The 17,829-nt window shown below is 49.0% G+C and overlaps 1 protein-coding gene and 1 pseudogene across 1 annotated transcript; both read left to right on the forward strand.

Annotated features, from left to right (window-relative positions):
- Positions 1-2,006: 2,006 nt before the first annotated feature.
- On the forward strand, positions 2,007-3,781 carry LOC101775522 (GDSL esterase/lipase APG). The gene is made up of 4 exons (XM_004964509.3): positions 2,007-2,330; positions 2,411-2,541; positions 2,731-2,964; positions 3,055-3,781. The coding sequence occupies exons 1-4, from the start codon at positions 2,075-2,077 to the stop codon at positions 3,505-3,507; spliced, it is 1,074 nt and encodes a 357-aa protein (XP_004964566.1). The 5' UTR covers positions 2,007-2,074; the 3' UTR covers positions 3,508-3,781.
- A 6,298-nt stretch (positions 3,782-10,079) lies between these two features.
- LOC101767326 lies at positions 10,080-16,672 on the forward strand (annotated as a pseudogene).
- Positions 16,673-17,829: the final 1,157 nt, after the last annotated feature.

A 17,829-nucleotide genomic window follows, 5' to 3' on the forward strand; every position in this document is an offset into this window, starting at 1 on the left:
CATTATAATCCAATAAACCATCTCCATCAGCTTATAAATTATAAGCTGGATTATATAATCTGGCATGGCCGTGTGGGAAAAAAACATGCCCTTAGCTGCTTCTAGGAAAGCTCCATCAGTCCAAGGACAAGAGTAGTATGCACTGTACCAGGCCACTGCATTCACCATTTCAATGTACATTCTCAGCACCTGAGCTCAAAGCAATCAACCAGTACCACACTACTAGAAACTTGCCACAATCATTTACCAGGTCACTGGATTCTGCCCGCATCTCTGCAGAGTTAACACACGGCGCATTCAATCTGACATGTTCAATATCTGATATCTATGAAGAGATATATGTCTGGTTGCCAGTATAACCACTGGCATTGAAGGAAGCCTAGGGCTGGGGCAGCATTGGCCATAGGAGCATTTCAAATTCAATGATGATGAATTCTTCCCCGCTGGCACCCTGCACTCGGAAGATCTTTAAATCCATCCTCCATCCCAGTAGCTCCTCTGCATTATATTGTGGTGTTGTTGTTTGTCACTAGCTTTATTTTGTCATGTTTATATCAGTTTCCCTAATTTTACATAAAAGCTTTGAGCTTTTCTTTCTATAGATTCCAGTACATCTTAAAGCCCATTATTATTGGTACAGTCATGGTTTATATTTCATATGGATGAACCAAGTCAATGATATATCCGTAGTACTTTGCTGCTAATCACAACTGAGAAATTCTTGGCGTCCTATAACCCGGAGCTGCAGAAGTAATGTAATGAGCATACTGCCAGCTATCATACAGTGGACAGGACAGGAGGGCAACATTTAAAGACATTGCATTTAGAAAATACAGTTATGCGCCGGAATCAAACATACTCGCAAATAGTTCATCCTAGCTTCGAGGAAAACACGAACCTTTTCTTCTAGGAAAGCTCTTCATGCATCTATGCATCTTAGCCTCCATCAACAATCTACAAGGACAAGAGTAGTATGCAATGCACTGTACCAGGCCACTCCATTCACCGTTTCAAAATAGATTCTCATCTCAGCACCTGAACTCAAAGCAACCAACCAGTACCACTTAGAAACTTGCCACAATAATTTGGTCGCTGGATTCTGCCCCTGCTCCCTCAGCATTACTGAATGCTGAGTGGTAACACATGGCGCATTCAATCTGACATCTTGTTCAATATCTGATCCCGGTGAAGAGATATGTCTGGTTGCCGGTGTAGCCAGATCATTGGCATTGAAGGAAGTCTAGACTCTAGAGAGCTGGGGCAGCATTGGCCATTGGGGAATTCCAAACTCAATGTCGATAAATTCTTCCCCGCTGGCACCCTGTACTTGGAAGATCTTCATACCTATCCTCCATTCCAGTACCTCCTCCTCTGCACCTGTTTCTTCTTCAGCAGTTGAGCACAGACCATTGTTCCAATCCAATGCAAGCCCCCAACCGCACCTGCGTAACTCAGTCCCAGCATCCCCAACATGTGCAATAACTCACCAGTGGTTGCGTGGTGGCTGTTGGTGCTTTCCCTGGTTGCCCTCTCAATGCTCTCATCCTGTTCCTGAACACTTCTGGCCTAGTTCGTCACAGCGTCAGCAGAGCAGAGGCACCGCCTCAACCACCCCTGTGTGTTGGTGCTTTCGCCATCACCCTAATAAATAGTCGCCATTGCAGATGGGGAGAAAGAAAAAAATCAATGGCGGGTAGGATAGCCATGGCCCCATGGAATGGAATGCAGTGCGAGGCAGGGCAGCGTGGACTGGACTCGGCGGGTCGCCATGAGCGCGTGCTATCTTGAGGCTTCTTGGCACGGTGTCATCATGGCCGATGCTGCCCCGTGCGTGCCCTGTTCTGGAAGAACAGCCGCGAGTGGCTCCGGATGACAGACAGCTGGGCCCTGCAAAATTAAGCTTGGGTGCTTGTCAGGGCAGCATTGTTCACATGCCTGTGGTTTATGGACTCGTAACAAACTCCATTAATCACTTCATCACTAGTATAAAGCCCACAAGCCACAACGGGTTCATTACACTACAACAGGTTCAGAACACTCGTCAGAGCTCAGAGCACTCGTCGTCAGAGTTGAGATGGCTCCGGCGACGACGTTGCAGGCGAGGTGGCTGCTAGCCGTGGCGCTTCTCCTCGCCGTGGGGATCCACGGCGGCCGGGCGCAGCCGCTGGTGCCGGCGGTGATGACGTTCGGCGACTCGTCGGTCGACGTCGGGAACAACGACTACCTCCACACCATCATCAAGGCCAACTTCCCGCCCTACGGCAGGGACTTCGCCAACCACGTCGCCACGGGGAGGTTCTGCAACGGCAAGCTCGCCACCGACATCACCGGTACACTCTTTGCTCGGACTCTGTTCGTTTTCTGATGGATATGAGATCGTGTGTCACGACTTCTCGTCTGTGGTTTGCAGCTGATACACTGGGGTTCACTACCTACCCTGCTGCGTACCTGAGCCCACAGGCGTCAGGGCAGAACCTTCTGATCGGCGCCAACTTCGCGTCTGCAGGATCCGGGTACTACGACCACACGGCGCTCATGTATGTAAGTATAATGCATCTTCAGTAACATTCCCAAGAATTCGAGCAGAAATCTATCGCCATCGATCTCGATGCTGGTGGTACCTACCAGTGGTACTTGATCTGATTTGCAATCCTGCATGTGAGTGTGAATGATGAGCTGATCTCTGCTAACTGGACCAAGCTCTTGACTGTGACTGTGTGATCGATCCAGCACGCGATCCCGCTGTCCCAGCAGCTGCAGTACTTCCGGGAGTACCAGTCGAAGCTGGCGGCGGTGGCCGGCGGCGCCCAGGCCCACTCCATCATCTCCGGCGCGCTCTACATCATCAGCGCCGGCGCCAGCGACTTCGTCCAGAACTACTACATCAACCCCTTCCTCTTCAAGACCCAGACCGCCGACCAGTTCTCCGACCGCCTCGTCGCCATCTTCAGCAACACCGTCTCGGTAATTCAGCAACACTCATCACTGATCGATCGACATGTTCCAGATCATCCAATTAAGCTGCTTCAATGGTGTTCTGATGATCATCTTCAGCAACTCTACGGCATGGGGGCGCGGCGCATCGGCGTGACGTCGCTGCCGCCGCTGGGTTGCCTGCCGGCGTCGATCACGCTGTTCGGGCACGGGAGCAACGGCTGCGTCTCCAGGCTGAACCGCGACTCCCAGAGCTTCAACGGGAAGATGAACGCCACCGTGGAGGCGCTGTCGCGCCGGTACCCGGACCTCAAGATCGCCGTGTTCGACATCTACACGCCGCTGCACGACCTCGCCACCGACCCGCAGGCGCAGGGCTTCACGGAGGCGAGGCGCGGGTGCTGCGGGACGGGGACGGTGGAGACGACGGTGCTCCTCTGCAACCCCAAGTCGGTGGGGACGTGCCCCAACGCCACGTCCTACGTCTTCTGGGACGCCGTCCACCCGTCGGAGGCGGCCAACCAGGTCATCGCCGACTCGCTCATCACCGAGGGATTGAACCTCGTCACATGATCAAATCACTCGCCGCAGCTCGCTGTTGAATCTGTTTGTGTTAGGTCGTCAGCCGCCGTCGACCAGAAGTACAGTGTTCTTAGGTGAAACAGGCTGCGTGCATCCTGAAGAAAGAAAATAACGCTGGTTCATCGGGATGGGGGGCACGGGTTCTAAGGCGATATCTGTGAAATTGTTACTTTTTGTTGTGTTTCAAAATTTAACTGTATGATGTTGATATTTTCGGAAACTACTATAAGGCACTTAAAAATGAACTCATTATTTATCAAGTTTATTAAGTTGTCATTTGTGTGTGCCCCTTCATCAGGAGAGGGGTAACTTAAGTGTGAGTGTTTGACTATAGTGTAAAAAAAAAGTAAAAAAGTTACTCATTTGAGATTATATAAACAAACTCATTCCTTTTTTTATTGAAGAGGGGTAAAATGAAAATATACACATTTTTTTTTTTACTACGGTAAAAGTGAGGCAGTTGCCAGATGAGGACGAAAACCCAAATTTGCAAGGCGGCTTCCCCCTTTCCCCTTCCCCTTCGTCTACACCCATCCGCCGATCCGCCATCACCATCGGTGGCTCGGCCATGTGAACCTCGCAGCGGAATCACCGCCACCACTCGGACGCCCTTCTCCCCCGCTGCGGCCGCGCTCTATCTCGCCTCTCCGACACCAGCAGCCGGGCACGACCACCGCTGCTGTTCGCTGCACTTATTACGACCTTCCCAGGTCTCGCCGGCCAGCCATTAGGCCCCGCGTGTAAGCCTTCCTCTTGGGCCAGATATTGCTAAATTTCTTGCTGGTATCAACCAAAATTTTACTGTTTTTTTTGAGTAACGATTTTTTAAAAAATTTCTGAAGATCCAATTGACGTTTCATTTATGTTTAATTTAACCAATGTATGCTGTTTTACTAGAGAGTTGGGATTGCAGTTGTTCAATAAATTGCGTTCAGGTCATCGTACATGGAAAGAAGCCATTTTCTTGACAATGTCATACCTTTCATAGTGATTCTGCTGTTGCTAGTTGAAGGAAGGATTTTGTTCGCATACAGTTTTGAACACAAAGTTCAGTTCTAGCTACACCGTCGAATGTATAAATGTAGAGTAGTGCTTACTGCATATTGTCATTGATGCTGCTGTTATCAAGTACAAGCTGTTATTCTTTTTTCCGATCTCGTGGAAATAGGTGGTCCCAGACTCCCAGCACTAGTTTCATTGGAGTCCAAACTTTTTTCCCTCATAGTAAGCTAATCTGATGCTCTCCTGTCTTGTTCTGTAGGCTCGCACAATGTCGGCTGCACCAGCATATTATCCACCTTGGTCAGAAATCCAGCCTGAAATCCTGGATCTTTTCCTGCAGCGCCTCCCCTCTGGCCCTCTCTAGCTGATCGTGTTCGTTTGAGAGCAGCATGCCACCCATGGCGATCAAATACCAGGGTACAGTCACTTCCCCTTCTATTCCCATGGCTCACTCTGCCCGATGCTCAGCATTTCAGGTGGTGAAATACGTGTTCCTGATGGCGCTTGCTGTTTTGGCTCCATTAATGAATGGCTCTTCCTAATGCACAGCAATGGTGGTTTCTCATTGATGAACCCTTTCTCCATGGCTCTTTTTCGTTGCTGTGCCGATGGCTGCACTGCAGTTAAGCTGTGCGAGTATGACTATAAGCTGGTGGTTTCCTCACGCCTGGAATTGTCACCACTTTCTCTCATTGCTGCACTGATTGGGGGTAGTGGTTTTGAGCCTAAAGTTTCTATTTGGCAGCCACCGATTGCCTCTGGCTTCGCAGCGCGGGAACAAATACCGAAGGGTTGTGGTTGCCTGGTTGGGCTCCGGGCGGAAGGAATTTGGTTTTGAAGGCCAGATTCTGTTTCGGATTAACGTGTGGCGCGATAAAAATCGGCGGCGACGCGGCGTGCAGCGGCGAGCAAGTGAAGCGGGCGAGCTGCTTGCTGCAGGGCAAGCTCCAGAGCTCAAACGTGCACCGAGAAACAGGCCCCCTTTTTAAGTGAACTTGATCCAAAACAAACTCCAAAAGACCAAAAACCCTTACTAAGTTTTGAAGTCCGTTCATAGGCCTACAGGTTCTGTAAAGGCTGTAAGCTCAACGGTTGATTCGTTTGAGAGATAAACATCTCTGAACTCTGACCAAAATACACGTTTCATAACAATCTTCTGTGCGGCCAAAGTTCTGAACTCGATCACTTCCTTGGTGAAATGTGTCCAAAACACAATCCAACTCACCAGATATCCTTACTAAAATTTGAAGTGGACATAGGGCTTTAACTTGCGTACGAGGTTTGTGTTTAAAGCTTGCACGGTTTTGAAGATCTCTAACCCCGAACCTTGGCCAAAACTGAAAGGTTCAGACTCAAAATTAAGTTTCAGTGCACTGTGCACAAGCATCCATCTGAACTGGCTGAGTTGTTTGATGAATTTCGACCAAAATTGAATGTTACCTCCCGGTAAACCCTTTATCAAAGTTGTAGAAGGATTACAGGGCTACAGCTTGTAGAAGAAACTTAGGTTCAAAAGATCCATGCTTTGAAAGATATTTGGCTCTGAATCCCGAGTTTCAGAGTAACCTGCAAAGTTCTGAGATTCACATATACAGCTGTTCCTAGATGATGGTGGGTTCTTGCTATTAGGTTTAGTCGATCACTTTAACTGTGAGGATCACTATGGTATTGGTTTACATGCTCTTCTTTGTATTGAGATGAGGACATCAATCATTTATTGCAATTTGCAAACGAGCTTTTCAAAAGGGACTATTCCTTCAAGCAAGAGAAAGGAGGCAAACAGGGTTGAAGGACTGGGGAGCGAACTGAAAGCTCCCTTTCGAAGAAAAACTGTCGTTGGAAAGAGCTTCATGCATACGATCTCCTCGCGCCATCACCGCGACCGGGCTGCTCGCCACGTATCTGTCGCTCGTCCATGTTCCCCACGCTGGTGGCTGGGAGGACGTGCGGGTCGGCGATCAGGTCCTCGCCTTCCGCCGCGCCGTGTTCGACGCCACCATGCCGGAGCCTCCGGCGTTCTCGACGACGGTGTGGTGATGCCTTTCTGGACCACGTGGTCCACGCCGCGGTCGCGGATGACCATCTTATTGCCGTTAACCTTCTCATCCGGGACAAGCGTGCCGGCGCGGCCAAGCAGAGCCCGCCGTTGCCCTCGGTGTCGTTGACGCTCTGGCAGCGTTGATGAGTGGCGAGGGGTCGTCGCCGTACAAAGGACACCCCTGTGATGTTGTTGCCGTTGCCGAGGACGAAATAGGCGGGGATCTGACGGTCCAATGTGCTGGCGCCCACGGTGGTGAGCCACGGCGCGCCGTTGGCGAGCGTGCCTATGCCCGCGGCCCCTTGTTCTCGAATCTCGGAGGAGCACGCGACGAAGATGCTCTTTACCATGGCGCTGCTGTAGACTGACGACGTCGATGTCGAAGCCGTTGAGACCGTACTGAGCTGAGCAACGCATTCGCGGACAAAGGCCGAGCAGCAGCAGCTCGAGTTCAATTTCGGAAAACCAGGCAATGCAAGCTCACGACGGCAATGTGGCGACGACACGGCGGCACCCAGGCTGCCGGCGACCAGCGGTCGTAGGGGCGCCAGCGCCACCCGACCTCCGGCCTCCGCGGGATACGAGACGACTGAGTCAGACTCCGATTGCGCCGAATTCGATCCGCACGTTTCTGATCGAACGGTCCCCAAGGACCCCAGGGGTGGACGGTAAATGAAATACCGTCCACCCCCGGTACAAGCGCTTCCTCTGCTTTGGTGCCTTGGTGCCCTGGCTCGCCGGAGCGCCGCTGCGTTCCAGCCGCTACCCGTCTCCGTATCCTTGCTCCCATCGGTCGGCACCGCCGCCGCGCCGCCCCCTATCCCGGCGGGGATCGCAAGGCTCCATCTCGCTCAAGGGGTAGCACCAGCAACATTTCCTCTCCTCTGCTCCGGCAGCTACGACCGGGCGCCGCCGGCCGGAATCAGTTGCTCCACGCGCCTGTGCTCGCGCCGGCTGGGCATGGACGACATGGTACGCGGCTACGCGCCTCGCATTGTTCTCCTCCCAGGCTGCACCTCATGTACGAAGGCGAGCACGTGCTGTGGCTGGGCAGTTGCAGGATGCTGATGGACATGGCTCGTCAGTGCGCTTGCTTCAGATCTTACCACCAGTTTTTTCTGAAGAAACCTTCTTCGTGCTTCCATTCCATTCCGCCGGGCAAAATTCCAAGTGCGTTTCACAATGCGTAATGCCGTCCGCCACCGCGGCCTCCATGGCCGCCACTATGTCCTTGCTATAGGCGATAGCACCCGCCCGCCCAGCACGCCTTGTTCGCCGCGATGCGCGCGCGGGAGCGGCGCCATGCTCCTGGCCGTGCCGACCGGCATCCCCCCGAGCCCGGCGCTCCGCACGGCGTGCGCCGCCGCCGTGCTGGCCGTGAGCGTTCCGTGCCCAACCACGTCCCGCGGCGACCGCGCCTCCTTGGTCCCGTCCAGCCCGGCGCCCTTGTTCGCCGACGCGGCGACGCCTGGTACGACGCCGCGAAGCACCGCGCGCCAATGAGCTTGTTGTTGCACGCTGACGCGGTGAAGTTGGGGCCGTCGTCCCACTTGCCCCGCCATTTGGCCGGCCCGGGGCTAGACGCCGGAGTCGACGAGGCTGATCCGCTGATGACGCCGTCGCTGCCGCCGCCGGCCTGCGCGAGGAGGCCGTTGACCCTGTCGAGGCCGAGGTACTCAGGCGTGCGGGTGGTTTGGAGCACGTAGCGGCGCTCGGGGCTGACAACGAGGACGATGGGCTTGGAGCCTTGGACTCGAGGCCTCGAGCTGCGCAGCCTGCGCCGGCATCATCCGAGCGGCGAAGCCCTGGACGAGGGTCTGGTAGGAGTAGAGGATGCCGGCGAGTGCTGCCACGGAGCGGAGCTTGGTGCTGTACCACTCGGTGTTTGTCGGTGAAGTCGAGCGGCCGCATTTGGTTGGCAATGCTGACGATGCACGTGTCCATGGCGGCCGCCTCGTCCCCGGGTGGTGGCGGCGCCGTGGAGGGCAGAAAAGCCGCCGCCGCCTTCGGAGCTGCGTCTTTGGTGCACTCTGTCGGCGGATGTATCCTCCGATTGCATCGCGACGGACGCCGGTGGCAGCGCGGCCTCGTCGGCCTCCGTCTTGCTGGCTTGCATAATAGGGGGTTTCCTGAAAATCATCGGACCAAGGATTTTTCATTAACACCCCTCTTTTGGATCGCGATTTTTGATCGCGATCCAATTTAGGGGTTTTTATGTAAAATATCAGGTGGCCATTTTATGTAAAGATCCCTTATTTGGATGGCGATCAATAATCGCGATCCGATATTATTCATAAAGCTCCTTGTTGTTTTATAAATAAGCCCTTTCCTCCTCCAGATGGGCAGCCGCTCCTTCTCCCCTCTCAGCAATCCGCTGCCGCCGAGGGTCGCCGCCCTCTGTCCACTGCAAGCGCAAGGCTCGACCAATCCATGCCCTCCCCATCCTCAAGCCCTAGCACCAGCTCTTCACCCACCCGCCGCCGCGGCAAGGAACGAAAGCTCGCGCATTCGTCTCATTCAAGCCCAGGTACGCATAGCCGCATAGGCCTCGCCGATCCGCCTTGCCGGGACGAGATGAGGCCTCCGGTGGCGACGTCCGGCGGCGGAGGGGTTGTGGTTGGACTCCGGGCGGAAGGAATTCGGTCGGTCGGCGCATGCGTGCTCCGTAAGCCCAACAATTGATTCGGTTGAGAGGTAAACATCTCTGAGCTGTGATCAAAATACACGTTTCATAACAATCTTCAGTGCGGTCAAAGTTCTGAACCCGATCACTTCCTTGATGAAATGTGTCCAAAACAAACTCACTCACCAGATATCCTTACTAGACTTTGAAGTACAAGGTTTATGTTTAAAACTTTCACGGTTTCGAAGATCTGTGGCCACGAACCTTGCCAAAATTGAAAGGTTCAGAGTTAAGTTTCAGTGAACAAACATCCATCTGAACTGGACCATTTGTTTGATGAATTTCGACCAAAATTGAACCTTAACTCCCCGGTCAAGCCTTAAGCAAAGTTGTATGTGGATTATAGGGCTACAACTTGTAGATGAAAATCAGGTTCAAAAGATCCATGGTTTGAAAGATATTTGGCTCTGAACTTGGCAATTCCTCATACTACTGTGGCTGCTGTTTCTCTTTCTAGAAATAATCGTCCTCCTCTATTTTACTCATGCAACTTGAGTTTGAAAACAAGGCTAAGCTCAGTTGCAGTTTATCATGTTACTTGTCATACATATGGTGTTTACATCTTAATGTCAACTGGAACTGCTAGTGCAGGAAAGTAGGAGTTATGATAATCAAAGTTTGTTTCAGACCTTATTGCTTGCTGGTATCCCCCGCACTTTTTAAAATAATTTGACTGCACTCTGAAACATTTTGTTTTGAAACAAAATTTGACTGTACTCTGAAGTTCAGTTTGGCTCTTTTTTGGCACATAAATTACAAGAAGCATACAGACCTTCAGTTACAAGGCTTTCAGCCAAGTATTTTCCGAAACTCTGAACCCTATACCTTGTAGGTTGGACCATGGAGGCTGCATGTTCTTCATCCTGGTCAGACCTCCCTCCAGAGCTCCTAGGCCTAGTCCTCAAGCGCCTCCCCTCCCTACCTGATCGTGTCAGATTGAGAGCAGTCTGTGGCCCTTGGAGCTCCAATGCTCGACTGCAAGCCCTGCCTCCTCCGGTCCCGTGGCTCACTCTCCTCAATGGGACCTTCCTGACTGATCATCCCAGATGGTGAAATTATCAGGGTTCCTGTACCAGGTGAAACTTCTGTGGTTCCATTGACAATTGGCTCTTGCTCATGCAAAATGATGGTGGGTGCTCATTGATGAACCCTTTCTCCAAGGCCAAGCTGGACCTTCCTAATCTAGCCACTATTTGCGCCGTGACTGGTTTAATGCAAATGAAAGATTTAATCTTCTTTTCTCTAAGCTGGTGGTTTCCCTCACCCCTGGACTTATCACTAGATTCCCTTGTCACTATGCTGATCTCGGATGATGGTAATGGCCGTACAGTTTGTATTTGCCAATCACCAATTGCCACTGACTTGTCGAGAGGAAGGTATGGAGAACTAGCATACTACCTTGAGGAGATTGAATTATTTGATGGCAATCTGTGTTGGAGTTGTTCCAAATTCACTCCAGGATAATGGCCGACCTTCCCGACCCTTATCACTCAGGGTCGGGCGAGGCGGTGAATATCCCGACCCCAACACTCGGGGTCGGGCGAGGCGGTGAATATCCCGACCCCAACACTCGGGGTCGGGCGAGGCGGAGCGTTCCCCGACCCCTGACTTTGGGGTCGGGCGAGTCGGGCGAGTCGGAGATCGACCCTAAAGGGGTCAGGCGCATCCGACCCCAGGCTTGAGGTCGGGCGAGGCGAAGTCCCAGGCGCATCCGACTCCAGGACGAAGGACTCAAGGTCGGACGAGGAGGAGTTCCATCCTTGTACGGGACCAAGAGTCCGTACAGCTCAATACCCCCTGTCTGGGGTTTCGGTACTATATATACATACACCCTTGCTAGGGTTTAGAACGACAGAAGAGATAGAAGAGAGAGAGATTATCAGATTCTCTTGTAAGCCGCCATAGGCGTGTAGCCCTAAACTCTTGATATAGTGAGATTGTTCCCGGCTGGTGCCCGTGGTTTTTCCCTTTCACATTGAAGGGGTTTTCCACGTAAATCGTGTGTCTCCTATTGTGGTTTGATTCTTAACTTCATATTCCATACGCCGTTCGTAACAAGTGGTATCAGAGCATTGGTTGCTGTTTGGTTCCATGTCGACGTCGATGAAGTTTGATCTACCGCTGCTGAACTACGACACGCGGTTCTCTCTATGGCAAGTCAAGATGAGGGGAATTCTGGCGCAAACTCATGATTATGATGAGGCGCTGGATAGCTTCGGGAAGAAGACAAAGGCCGAGTGGACTCCAGAAGAGATCCGCAAGGATCAGAAAGCTCTCGCCTTAATACAGTTGCATCTTCATAATGATATTTTGCAGGAGTGTCTGAAAGAAAAAACTGCTGCAGAACTATGGCTAAAACTGGAATCGATCTGTATGTCCAAGGATCTAACCAGTAAGATGCAGATGAAGATGAAGCTATTCACCCTGAAGATGAAGGAAGAAGATTCAGTGATGAACCACATCGCTGAATTCAAGAAGATCGTCGCCGATCTAGTATCAATGGAGGTGAAGTATGATGATGAGGACTTAGGTCTTTTACTGTTATGTTCTTTGCCAACTTCGTATGCAAATTTTCGTGACACCATACTCTTGAGCCGTGATGAACTAACCTTAAAGGAAGTTTATGAGGCTCTCCAATCAAAGGAGAAGATGAAAGGTATGGTGCAGAATGACAGAACGTCGTCCCCCAGAGGCGATGCTTTGCTTGTGAGAGGCAGAACTGATAACAGATCCTCCAATGATGATGGAAGAAAAAACTATGAAAGGAGAGGCCGTTCAAAGTCCAAGCCGCATGGTAACAAAAAATTCTGTGTTTATTGCAAGCTAACAAATCACAATGTTGAGGATTGCAGAAAAGTACAGAATAAGGAGAAGAAGAAAAACAAGTCGGCTGGTAAGGTCTCTGTTGCTGCTGCCGTGTCTGATGAAGAATCTGGAGATAGTCTGGTGGTATTTGCCGGTTGTGTTGCTGGTCATGATGAGTGGATCCTTGATTCTGCATGTTCATTTCATATTTGCATTAACAGAAATTGGTTTAGCTCTTATAAGTCTATGCCGAAAGGAGATGTTGTGCGGATGAGAGATAATACCCCGTGTGATATTGTGGGGATTGGATCAGTTCAGATCAAGACTCATGATGGCATGACACGCACTCTGAAAAACGTCAGGTACATACCAGGGATGTCCAGAAATCTTATCTCATTGAGCACGCTTGATGCAAAAGGTTACAAATATTCCGGTTCGGATGGTGTTCTGAAGGTATCAAGAGGTAATCTTGTCTGCTTGAAAGGTGATCTCAATTCTGCAAAATTATATGTCCTTAGAGGGTGTACTTTACCTGGATCTGATTCCGCTGTTGCTGCTGTTACTAATGAGGAACCTAGTAAAACTAACCTTTGGCATATGCGTCTGGGACATATGAGTCACCATGGTATGGCAGAATTGATGAGGAGAAACCTACTGGATGGCTGCACTTCGAGTAAAATGAAGTTATGTGAGCACTGTATTTTCGGGAAGCATAAAAGGGTACGTTTCAACACTTCTGTTCACACCACTAAAGGTACTCTTGATTATATTCATGCTGATTTATGGGGTCCTTCCCGTAAGTCCTCGCTTGGTGGTGCTCGTTACATGCTCACAATCATTGATGATTACTCTAGAAGAGTGTGGCCTTATTTTCTGAAACAGAAAGATGATACCTTTGCTGCTTTTAAGGACTGGAAAGTCATGATTGAAAGGCAAACTGAAAGGAAGGTGAAATTGCTTCGCACTGATAATGGTGGAGAATTTTGTTCGCGTAAATTTAATGATTATTGCAGATCAGAAGGCATTGTAAGGCATCACACTATTCCCCATACTCCACAACAGAATGGTGTGGCCGAACGCATGAACAAATCCATCATATCCAAGGCTCGTTGCATGCTGTCTAATGCTAGGATGAGCAAGCGTTTTTGGGCTGAAGCTGCTAATACTGCCTGTTACTTGATCAACAGGTCGCCTTCTATTCCACTAAATAAAAGAACTCCCATTGAGGTGTGGTCTGGTACGCCTGCTGATTACTCACAGTTGAAAGTTTTTGGATGCACTGCATATGCTCATGTTGATAATGGAAAATTAGAGCCCAGAGCTGTTAAATGTCTTTTCCTTGGTTATGGTTCGGGTGTCAAAGGCTATAAATTGTGGAACCCGGAAACAGGAAAGACCTTTATGAGCAGAAGTGTTATTTTCAATGAATCTGTGATGTTTACTGACAGCTTACCCTCAGATAAAGTTCCAGACAAAGAACTGCAGCGTATGCGCATGCAGGTGGAGAACGCTCGTAATGATGCTGATAACCCCGACCCCTTGGTCTCGGGGTCGGATGCGCTAGACCCCTTGGCTCCAGGGTCGGCTGATGCTCAAGCGCCAGACCCCTTGGCTCCGGGGTCGGATGTTGCTGATACGCCAGACCCCTCAATCTCGGGGTCGGCTGATGCTCATGATAATGTCCAGCCAACTCCAGAGGAGGATCTACCCATTGCTCAACGCAAGTCCAAAAGGACAGTTGCCCCTCCTAACCGCCTCATTGAAGCGTGTAATTTGTCTTACCATGCTTTGAGTTGTGCTGAACAGGTGGAGAATGTTCATGAGCCAGCAACCTATAAAGAAGCTATTCATTGTGGCGATACTGAAAATTGGATTTCGGCCATGCATGAGGAGATGCAATCTCTTGAGAAGAACAGTACATGGGAACTTGTACCTTTGCCTAAGAATAAGAAGGCCATCCGCTGCAAATGGATCTTCAAAAGAAAGGAGGGTTTATCTCCAAGCGAGCCTCCGAAATATAAGGCAAGGTTAGTTGCAAAAGGCTACAGCCAAATTCCGTGTGTCGACTACAATGATGTTTTCTCTCCAGTGGTAAAACACAGTTCAATTCGCACTTTCCTTAGTGTTGTTGCTTCACATGATCTTGAGCTTGAGCAGTTAGATGTGAAGACTGCGTTTTTGCATGGAGAGCTCGAGGAGGACATATACATGGACCAACCAGAAGGTTTCATAGTGCCTGGCAAGGAGAAATATGTGTGCAAGTTGAAGAGATCCTTGTATGGTTTGAAACAGTCCCCTCGACAGTGGAACAAGAGGTTTGATTCATTTATGTTATCACACAGTTTTAAAAGATCTAAGTATGATAGCTGTGTTTATATCAAGCATGTTAATGGATCACCTATATACTTGCTGATATACGTTGATGATATGCTGATTGCTGCCAAGAGTAAGACTGAAATAAATAAGTTAAAGAAGCTATTGAGTAGCGGTTTTGATATGAAAGATCTTGGTAGTGCTAAGAAAATTCTTGGTATGGAAATTAGTAGAGACCGAAATTCTGGTTTGCTATTTCTTAGTCAACAGAATTATATCAAGAAAGTTCTTCAGCGTTTCAACATGCAAGATGCTAAGGCTGTAAGTACTCCTATTGCACCTCACTTCAAGTTGTCAGCTGCTCAGTGTCCTAGAACAGATGCAGAGGTCAAAGACATGTCAAAGGTTCCTTATTCTAGTGTTGTTGGGTCTTTGATGTATGCCATGGTTTGCTCTCGCCCAGATTTGTCATATGCTATGAGTCTTGTTAGTAGATATATGTCTAATCCCGGCAAAGAACATTGGAGGGCAGTTCAATGGATTTTCAGATACCTCAAAGGCACAGCAAATTCCTGTTTAAAGTTTGGAAGAACTGATGAAGGTCTTGTTGGCTATGTGGACTCAGATTATGCTGCTGATCTGGACAGGCGCAGATCACTCACAGGCTATGTGTTTACTGTTGGCAGTTGTGCTGTGAGTTGGAAGGCTACTTTACAGTCGGTTGTTGCTTTGTCTACTACTGAAGCAGAATATATGGCGATTTGTGAAGCGTGCAAAGAATTGATTTGGCTGAAAGGTTTGTACGCCGAGCTTTGTGGAGTTGAATCTTGCATAAGTTTGCACTGTGACAGTCAAAGTGCAATTTACCTCACTAAAGATCAAATGTTCCATGAAAGAACTAAGCACATTGATATCAAGTATCATTTTGTGCGTGATGTGATTGAAGAAGGTAAGCTGAAGGTATGCAAGATCAGTACGCATGATAATCCTGCTGATATGATGACAAAGCCTGTTCCTGTTACTAAGTTTGAGCTGTGCTCAGGCTTAGTTGGTTTAATTGGATAGTCCAAGAGACTATTATTGGCACTAGTGGTTTCTTCTTGTCTTTGTTCTGTTCAGGTTGAAGGGTTGATGATACAAGATGAATTTGTCTCAAGGTGGAGTTTGTTGGAGTTGTTCCAAATTCACTCCAGGATAATGGCCGACCTTCCCGACCCTTATCACTCAGGGTCGGGCGAGGCGGTGAATATCCCGACCCCAACACTCGGGGTCGGGCGAGGCGGTGAATATCCCGACCCCAACACTCGGGGTCGGGCGAGGCGGAGCGTTCCCCGACCCCTGACTTTGGGGTCGGGCGAGTCGGGCGAGTCGGAGATCGACCCTAAAGGGGTCAGGCGCATCCGACCCCAGGCTTGAGGTCGGGCGAGGCGAAATCCCAGGCGCATCCGACTCCAGGACGAAGGACTCAAGGTCGGACGAGGAGGAGTTCCATCCTTGTACGGGACCAAGAGTCCGTACAGCTCAATACCCCCTGTCTGGGGTTTCGGTACTATATATACATACACCCTTGCTAGGGTTTAGAACGACAGAAGAGATAGAAGAGAGAGAGATTATCAGATTCTCTTGTAAGCCGCCATAGGCGTGTAGCCCTAAACTCTTGATATAGTGAGATTGTTCCCGGCTGGTGCCCGTGGTTTTTCCCTTTCACATTGAAGGGGTTTTCCACGTAAATCGTGTGTCTCCTATTGTGGTTTGATTCTTAACTTCATATTCCATACGCCGTTCGTAACAATCTGTATGGTATTGCCTCATGTCACAAACTCTTGATCTTTGAGATTTCTGGTTGCCCTGGAAGTAACCCAAAGATCGCATCCGTAAAATCCATAATTGACTCCATGGATCATTCGAGTTGCCGTCCTCACCACCTGTCAGCAGGTGAGCTGTTTTCCATCAGAATGTATCTAGTTAAATGTGATGGCAGACTGTTGATTGTGGAACGATGGTTTCGCAACGTGGCCTGTGACCGTCCAACGAGTCATGGTCTCCTTGAGCATTTCTGTACAGTTGCATTTCTGGTATTTGAGGCAGACTTGAGTACCAACCCTGGTCAATGGAAAGTTGTCAATAAGTTGGGTGGCCATGCACTCTTTTTGGCCAGCATTGCTCCAAGTCTTTTCCAGCTGGAGAGTGCAATGGAATTCAAGAGGATTGCATATATTTTTATGTGTGACTATGCTCGGCTGCACTGTGCTGCTGATCCTCTCCGTGATTCTGGTGTGTACAACATAACAATGCCGCCGTATCGTGTTGGTTAATGGCGTCCTATATGGTTTTTCCCTGCTGAGTCTATCTAAGCAACCCAGCTTAGGTTGTTTATTGCCTTGGGTTCTTATATGTACTCCTATTTGTTATCTGAAGTCACCTTGTGTCTTAGCCTGTTTGGATAGAGGGAATTGGGACCTAAATTTCCTTGAATTAAATCAGAAAGATTTCTGAAGTTGGCCTTCCGATCCATACACCCTGGAGCTCATTTATCGCCAGATGTTAGTATAGAACCTCCTTGGGCTCAAGTACTATATGTATGCTCTATATTTGAATGAAGTCTTTCCTTGAACTAAGCCTATCTTCTATCTGTTTACTTGTGCCAATATTTCGATGAGAGAGCATTTCATTTCTGTTCACAAGCATGCTATCAGCAACATTGGAGTTACATTCATTGATTTAACCTGTATGTTGTGGGGTTTTCATTTCCTGCCTTTTAATACTTTATCGAGTACTTTATCCAGCAAGCGAATGTGATGTTATTATTGCTGAAAGTTCTTAGAATTTATTGTCTGATAGATAAATTTCACGATGCAACAGTGAAATTGATCTTGTTGTCCTTCTTATCACAAACCATGAACAGGGTGGCAAATATCCAAGGATCAGATCATGGGGTTCTGGTCATTCTTTTGCTCGGTGTCCTTTCCATCTTTATCCTTATTAGTCAAAGCAATACTCTCTCTATCCTAAAAACAAGTCATTCTAGGATTTAAAATTTATCTAAAAAAACAAGTCATTTACCCTATTTGGTAGGTGCATGTGCATGCAGTCAATTAGCTATAAATATAGCTAATAAATAGGAACAAATATAGCTAATAAATAGGAACAAGTAAGATTATTTTACCTTTTTGTTAATTTGTTCTAAATTTTAGAATGATGATTTATTTTTTGAGATAGACGGAGTACTCATTATCATCAATTCCTTTTTTTCTTGCTGTATAGTGTTAGTTATGACTTTTTTTTTCTAGAATACGCAGGAGAGCTGCGTATCTTTGTATTAAGAAGAGCGAAATAAAAATTTTACAACACGGACCTAACCGGGCGCACGCACACGGGATACCTGACACACTGTTACATGATTGAAACCAACGCAACCCACATTACAGTTACAACGAGTGTAGATGAGCTAGCTCGATGCAGGAGGCCAACT

Source organism: Setaria italica, chromosome IV, assembly GCF_000263155.2.
Source record: "Setaria italica strain Yugu1 chromosome IV, Setaria_italica_v2.0, whole genome shotgun sequence".
NCBI classification, from domain to species: Eukaryota; Viridiplantae; Streptophyta; class Magnoliopsida; order Poales; family Poaceae; genus Setaria; species Setaria italica.